Raw genomic sequence first — 8,307 nt, 5'->3', positions numbered from 1 at the left:
TGCACGATGCAACCTCTTTGGCCGCCTCTGAATGCTCACTCTCCCAACCTTCAGGTGAGACTACTGCGGCTCCGATGGAGCTTTACTCGCATTCCCACTCTTTTCCTCCACCTTCCTTTCTTCCTTCACTAAACAATCGGTCCTGGATCCTTACTCTTCTCCACAGCACGTTATGTGAACGCTCTAGACTTTCCTCAACCAATCCCCCCCTCCCCCCCCAGGAACACTTGGGTGGGATTTAGTCATTTACATTGCATATAGCAACCTTTTGCATATTATTTTTTTTAACAGTTGTGCCAGTATTATAAGAAGTCCCTAGAAATGAGCCCGCTGGATTAAAGGAAAATACATGGATAGTTTCTTAGGTGTTGCTGGGTAAGTCCCCTCCTCCCAGATACTGTGATGCCTGAGTCTGTCTGTCTTTCAGGGCTTCCCTAATGAGCCCGGTCAAAAGCCTGGGATGTCTGCCCATCTGACTGAAAAAGGATCTCTCATTGGGTTTTACTTATTTTCTTTTGTAGCTGTCATGAGAATATATACAGCGAAGTAGACACCAATTCAAGTTTCTGCCTGTACAGTGTGGTGGCCCTGAGACGATCTTAAATTGCATAACCATCCCCCTCCTTTGGGGTTGTTCCTCCCTCATTAACATCCACACATAGCCCAGGCTCTAATCTTTTCAGCTGCATTCATGTTTGATCCCATCTCGATAGCTCTTAAAAGAGTGATCTTGCTCAAGGCAGACATTTTTTTTACAAGTTAAGCCAAATTATGGTTTGGTTTCGAGATCTCAGGGAAAGTCTTGATCTGAGGTGTAGATTGCCGCAGGGCAAGAGTTTCAGGGGCTCGTCCAAACTTCACAGCCACAGAATGGCTGAAGTTCTTTTTTGAAAGATGTCTGAAGTCGCATCCTGCATTTTCTCTGGTGATCAGGATTCTGCCAAAGAAATCTTTGATCAAAATGTTCAGTAATGGTAGCAGGGCACAGTCCGGTTATTCTCGACTCCCGGAAAAGGGAGCAGTTAGCCACATCCCATCTTCTCCTCCCTCTGCTGCTCCAGGTGAAGAGAGACCAATTGCTACGCCTTGGTTGGACACATGTATGTATGCTTTTTTTAAATGTTGGGAACTAGGCATCAAATTACAAGCTAGCACAGAAGCAGTCAACATGTTATTAGGTCAGTCAGGTAACTGGAATGTCTCATGATCCTATGACTAGAAACTGTGCATCCAGAATTAACCATGTTCCACAAGATTGTGGGTGGTCCAGCAACAACCTTCAGTAGCTTCCCTGTTGTATGGTCACACTTCTGCTGACGGAGTCGTCAGTCCCCAGGCACCACTTTGTCTTCTCACTCCTCTGTTAGCGGGCATGGGCACACAGGCTTCCACCGGGGCCATTGTGAACAGTCCTGCAACATTGGTGTGTCAGTCTCTCGTTCGAGTCTTTGCTCTCGAGTCTGGTGTGTCTACACCCAGGAGTAGAAGTGCTGGGTCCTGCGGCAGCTCCCTGCTTCGTCTCTGAGGAGCTGACCTGCTGTTTCTACAACGGCTGTGCCATTTTGCACTTTCCCTCCAGCAGTGGACAGAGGTTCCAGTTTCCCCACATGCTTGTCAACATCTGTGATTTTCTGTCACGCAGGGACAAGGAAATGCTATCTCATTGTGGTTTTCAATATTGCATCTCAGACGATTAATGACAGTGAGCTTCATTTCGTGTGTCCAGTGGCCATTTCAATGTCTCCTTTAGTGAAATGTCTATTCAAGTCCGTTGTCCATTTTATGACTGTGTTATTTGTCTTTTTGTAATTAAGTTGTTAAAAATATATATATAACATTTTGGTTATTAGATGCTTTTCGGATATATGGTTTCTGAAGATATTCTCCCAGTTTGTCTTTCTGGGTACACTCTTTTGATGAACAAAGGTTCTAAATTTTTGAGGTTCCATCTATTTTATGTTTTGCCGTTTTTGTTCTATTAGTTAATCTGCTGTCAAAAGCTAGGTCTGACAGTGGTGCCCACTCCCCCGCCCCCCATTTTTTCTTCTAAAAATTTTATGGTTTTAGTGTGTACATTTTGAATTTGCTTTAGTGGAGATCTGACCCACAAGTCCTATGATTTTAATTTATATTGCTCTTACAACAAAACATTTTAATAACCTGCTAATACTGGTTCTCAAGTAATTACCATAAGAATTCCTTTGAGAAATAGCATTGTGACTTGAAAAAATACGAAGTGACCCAGCGAAGGAAAACTACACTTCACCACAACTTAGCAAACCCAGCGACGCCCTGGTCATTGCACAGCTCCACTCCTGGGACATAAAGCCCAAATCTCGCCGGGCAGAGGGCCACAGTTCAGTAGGCACTTCATTGCCGTGCCTACACGAGGCTGTCTGCTGCTCTGAAGATTCAGTCTCAGAAACCCCACCTCGGGTCACTATGAGTCAGAACTGAGTTGATGTCGTGTGGGCTTTGGGGGGACCCTTCACATGGTATTCTGGCAGGCAGACAGACAAGTCTGAATAACACTTTTGATGACCCCAGGAATGAGAACACACATTTTTGTCAATCCTAAACAGCCTATAACCTTGATTATAATTGCTCCAATTGTGACACTTGGCAGCAAAGTTGCCAATGAGCATGTCACTTCACCTCTGGAATTGTGCACGGTAACCCAAGGTGCTAAGATCAGCCAAGAAAGGAAACGATCATTTGTCACAAGAACTGAATGGTGTGCAAGCTTACCTTTCCATTTAGCAACCAGCTTAGGATCTGAAATGGTGAAGTTTGGACGGCTTCTTGACAGAATACCTTTCCCAAAATAACCCTTCCAGGAAGAGGGGGAGGAAAAAAGAAAAAGTTAGTTCATGTTCAATTATCAACTTGTTAGTTAACTACTTATGTTAACAGCGGGTTCAAGCTGTTTTTCATAGCTCACTATAACCATCTTAGTATCTTATCTCTTTGATAGTGTGAGGAGTAATAATAAGGTCTTGGTCCTCCTCATTTCTTTCACAACAAATGGCTTCAGGCTGTGTCTGGTGAGCTGAAGGCAGCAGGGCAGGTAGCAGCACAGCACACCTGAGCTTTGGCTACTGAGGCACAAAATGCTTCCTGAATATTTTTCTTCCCCAACTGCATTGTGGTAAAATACCTACATACACCATTTTAAAGTATGAAACTCAGTGCCATGTATGACATTCACCTTGAATTCCTTTTAGGCCTAGCATGGAACTACTTCTTTCCTTCCTGCTGATTCATAAACAACATGCCTATCTACTTCATGTGCAGAGAGAAAACACATTAGAGGTTGCCCCGCCCCGGGAGTGGGAGGAGAGACTAACTGTCAACAGGTGCTGGGGACTTTGTGACGATGGAAATGCTTGGAAACTGGCCTACAGAGATCCTTACAGTTACTACTGTCTTTGAATGGAACACTTAAAAGAGGTGGATTTTATGGTAGGCAAATCATTCCTCTCTCCCGCTGTTAAAGATCAATGCCCCCAGCAATCCACGGGTTATGGAGAAAACAGAAAGGAAGGAAGGAGAGAAAGGAAGGGAGACAGGTTACCAGTCTCAACCCCAACACAGCACTGCTGCTGAAAAACAGGAGAGACTGGAGCCAGTCCTCACCCAGGAGGCCCCTACCAGGAGAGGAGCACTCACAGCTGGAGCCGGAGCCGGAGCCGGGCGCACCCTCCAGCCTTAGCCCCTGTGTCTGCACGCCACAGCCATGGCTCCCCACTTACCAGCAGGGGAGGGAGACACCCAACACCTGCCACCACGACGCTCGCTCACACCTACTGGCCTCAATCCTGATCCTCCTCGTCTTATCCCGACAGGGAGGTGGCTCTCTTGTGGGGGTCACGGGGGTATAGCTCTGAAGCATCAGCTTCAAAACTGATCCATGGGAAAAGAAAGAAAAAAGCCAGGAACGGTATGTTCCTATGTGTTTAACTCTGGGAACAGGGCTGGGGGTGAAGGGGGCATCTTTAGCATCATATTTATACAGATTGCTCTATCTTTTTAAAAAAATGAATATGCATTGTCTTTCAGCTGAGAGAGAGAGAGAGAGAGAGAGGTCAACCCACTGACTCAATTTTATTGCTGAGATGCAGGTTCCCAGGGGCATCCCACCTGTCATTTCTTTAGCTTCATGACGCGGCTCTGGGAACCCGATTCTCACAGTGCTGGCCCGCCACTGTAGCTAACTACAAGGGAGGCATCCACGTGGCTTGCGGTCAGTTTGGGGGTGGGGGTGGGGGAGGAGAAAGGGCAGCTTGTTAGAGCTGCCAGGCTTACTTTCCCATAGAGCTGCTTAATATCCTCTGCGTCCCTCACGATGATGTTGTTGCTCATCAGCTCGGCCCGGTATAGTCTGGATCCTCTCCCAGGGCCCTGGTCCTGCCCAAAGGGGACCGGCAGTGGAGACTCATAATGCTCATACACTTTCCTCTTCCTCTTCGGGGCCCGGAAAACCGCTTCTGCCATCCTCCCCAGCCAACTGCTCCTTCAAGTACAGACCACAAGGAGAGAGAAATAAGACGAGTGATTGATAACAACATTGATAAAACACGTGGCTATCGTAATAAACTCTGTGGTCTCTGGGGAATAAAACCCAAATGCACGTCACATTTATGAATCAGTGAACGAAAAGACACAAAAGAATAAGAACATTATGTACGAGCAATGCGCCTAGAACAGCGGTTCCCAACATGCGGGCCACGACCCCTTTGGGGGTCGAATGACCCTTTCACAGGGGCTGCCGATTCATAATAGTAGCAAAATGATAGTGATGAAGTAGCAACAAAAATAATTGTATGATTGGGGGTCAGCACAACAAGAAGAACTGTATGAAAGGGTCACGGCATTAGGAAGGTTGAGAAACACCGTCCTAGAATATCTTAAGCTCTACGACAAAGCCCTGGAAGTCAGTGCCCTTGCAACAAAGAAAGGTCCGGATCAGAGTTTTCAGTGGGGAATTTTACATAAAAGAAGTGACCTCCATCCTTCCTACCAAAACTCAGATGAGAGGGTGGAGTCTAGTCTGTCAATCAGGTCGCAACTTGATGACCTCATTTTGGAGGTTCTACGGAGATAAAAAGCTCGCTGGAGGCAGGAACACACATTCTCTGCTTGGTATTCCTGATGACAAGACACATGGAGCCACGCTAGAGCTCTGGAGCTGGAGAAGCCACGTGGAGATCCACGTCAGTGATGAGATGCTTATACCGCCACTGGATCCACAAGACTTTTCACCCACTGGCCTGTGATCTTCCTGCATTCTGTGTCACTGCATGTGTTTCATGATTCTGCAGAGGAAGTTATAGATTGATATCGGACATATGGGCTAATATAGGACTTATGGACTAGATCTGGACTGGGTTGGGATGTTTTCTCAATATTCAATTGCTCTTATATATAAAGCTCCTTCTTATACACACGAGTGTCTCTGAATTTGCAATTGCTCTTATATATAAAGCTCTTTCTTATACACACGAGTGCCTCTGAATTTGTTTCTCTAGTCTATCCAGACTAACACACTCACCAACTCATTCTACAAGGCAAGCATCAACCTGACATCAAGTCCAGACAAAGACACCACAAGACCAATAACCCCTAAGAATTCTCAACAAAACATCTAAAGGATTCTACTCCATGACCAAGCACGATTTATCCCAAGAGTGCAAGTTCAGCGTTCAAAGATATATCTGTGTAATACACCACACTGTCAGGAAAAAATGAAAACACGCGAGCACCTCAGTCCATGCACAGAAGGCATCTGATAACATCTAATGTATTTCTATGAGAAAACAAACACCCCCAAAACAAACACCAAACAAAATGTGATCAGGGAGGAATAGGAGGAACATTCCTCATTATGAATAGGGCATTTCTGAAAAACCCACAGCCACCATCGTACTTCATGTCGGAAGACTAAAAGGGAGGACCAGAAGACTAGCCGAGAAGCTAAGTGAGACAGCTACAGATGACAGTCCTGGGTCCACCTCCCGGGTCAGCAGCTGCTCGGACACTCCCCGTTGCCAGGGCTGTGCCCCACCTTTTCAGTTTTCTAACTTCTTCCCTTCATTTCTTTGTCCCCTCTATCCTCCCTGCCGCCCCCCAATTTTCCTGGTCACAAAGAGTGGGTGAACTTTGCTAGCCTCTTCTCTGGGCAGCAGCACCCTCTGAGGATGGTGGTGCTCACTACCCTGGATGGTACCGGGGGCAATGGGCACAGGAAACCCAGAAAGTGGGAGGAGGGCTGTTACACGGGGAGACTGCAATCAGCAGAATCAGCAAAGTGTGTATGAATTGTTGACTAGACAGTGAACCTACTCTGTAAACCCTCCACCACATCACAACAGAGTTAAAGAATAAAAACACAAACAGCTGAAGGAGCGTGCTACCAATGGTGAAGGGGGTATTTTCACAGAACCAGTATTTCCCCCCACCTTATCTCCACTTGATGTTGATCAAAATACACCACTGGACAATTAAACACCACCAGCCTCTTTATGGGGAAGGGGAAAAGAATGAAAGTGTCCTGTAGCAGTAGAGCCCTGGTGGTGCAGTGGCTACACAGTAGGCTGCAGTCCCAGGGTCAGCAGTTCTAAACCACCAGTTGCTCCATGGGATACATATGAGGCTCTCTAATCCTGCCAAGATTTACAGTCTCAGAAACCCACAGGAGCAGTTCTACTCTGTCCTGCAGGGCAGCTATGAGTCAGAACTGACTCGATGGCAGTGAGTTTGGTTTTATTTTGTGGTAGGAGTCAGGATGTGGTGGAAGCAAGCTGCAGTTTTCTAAATGAGAACGTATTTCTGGCCGTCAGAGAGTGGAGGCCTGCAGGGTAAGTAGAGCCTTCCAGCCTGTTGCTGCTGGACACACCCAAGTGTATCTGCCACTCCACTTCCAACTGTCTGCCTCACTGACAAACTTGTTTTTCCCATTAGGCGCTCATTAGTTCACTAAGTACAGTGTGCTTCTTTTTCTCAGACCACACCACACCACAGAACCATCCTGCCCCATTACCCTCAAATTATTATGGCCACAGCTCGCCATCTCGACTCCTTCCTTGGGTGCATGGTCAGCCACGGCGAGGGCCGGAGTCTCCTCAGCTGGCACTTCCTAAATTAAGAGGTCCATATCCAGAGAGTACCCACAGGGCCAGGGGCCATTATCCCGACTTGTAAGTAATAAACACAACAGTGACAGCAGCAAGGATCACTTGTAGGTCTACGATGTACCCCCAGTGCTAGTGCTGAAGGGCAGGGTCTCTGAGGGCAGAAAAATGCCAGGGTCAGAACCCAGCTTCCCACCTGGCCGTGGGCAGGAGTCAATTACCTCCCTGTGCCCTAGTTCCCTCCTCTGTGAAATATGGATAAAAATCGACTCTCACGTGTCCTCAGCATGCAGAGTGCTTAGGACAGGACTCGCACATGCGAGCACATGGATGTCTCTATTACTATTATTTTCAGGGGGTGGGAATTAACAACAGATGCAGATTGGAGGGAGTTGCTACAGGCCCTGGACGACCTCATGTCGGTTGAGCTCCAAAGCCCTAGCTCTTCGCTCTGGGTTCTGCTGTACACACCAGTCCAGCCTGTCCACCCCTCAGTGTGGGACATTTCTCAATGTTAAGAGTGTGCTGTGGAGACCTGCATTCCCTCAAAAATGTGTTGAAATCCTAACCCTGGTACGGATAAACACGATCCCTATCTGGAAATAGAGGTTTCTTTAGTTGTGTTAACGAAATCAGAGTAGGGTGGGTTGTAAACCTAATCACCACCCCTTACCTCGTCCCTCTTTCTCCATTTTTTGTTCCTGTATCTTGTCCCCCGCCCCTTGGCCCCCTTCCCCATAAAGAGGGAAGAATGGACAATGACACAATGGGGGACAAGGAAGAGAGATGCACCTGGAAGCACAGGGGCACTAAGAATTGCTGCCAACAATTACTCTGAAATAGACACGGGCGGACATCCCCTGGAGCCAGCCCTGAATTTGGATTCTAGCCTCCTAAACAGTGAGTAAATACAGATCTGTTCTTTAAAGTCACCCACTTGTGGTATTTTGGTAACGGCGGCACCAGGTTAACTCTGGGAGGCCCATCGGTGCCCAGCACTACCATGGAGTCAGTACTTGGCCTCCCAGGCCTTCCTCTCGCGGAGGCAACAAACTAAGTGCAGAACAGGCCAAGTAAGCAAGTCTGAGGGTGTAAACCCTGGAGGAAGGAAGGAAAGTAGAATGTGCAGGGTTGACAGAGGCACGCCAGGTGCATGTGACCTATGAAAACTCCGCCA

At 47.2% G+C, this 8,307-nt stretch overlaps 1 protein-coding gene across 1 annotated transcript in view; it reads right to left on the bottom strand.

Annotated features, from left to right (window-relative positions):
* The window catches only part of TSEN2 (tRNA splicing endonuclease subunit 2), a 68,477-nt gene that overhangs the window by 32,587 nt on the left and 27,583 nt on the right, over positions 1-8,307 (bottom strand). The window contains exons 2-3 of the mRNA XM_013004564.2: positions 4,306-4,513; positions 2,749-2,830 (exon numbers count right to left, since the gene is read on the bottom strand). Coding sequence (XP_012860018.2) covers positions 2,749-2,830; positions 4,306-4,513 — 290 coding nt within the window. The remainder of the gene's footprint in view (positions 1-2,748; positions 2,831-4,305; positions 4,514-8,307) is intronic.

This window comes from Echinops telfairi, unplaced genomic scaffold (assembly GCF_000313985.2).
Source record: "Echinops telfairi isolate 266 unplaced genomic scaffold, ASM31398v2 ScPeMD7_31;HRSCAF=116, whole genome shotgun sequence".
NCBI lineage: Eukaryota > Metazoa > Chordata > Mammalia > Afrosoricida > Tenrecidae > Echinops > Echinops telfairi.
Note: the sequence above shows the minus strand (reverse complement) of the source record. Positions and strands in the feature narration are given on the sequence as shown.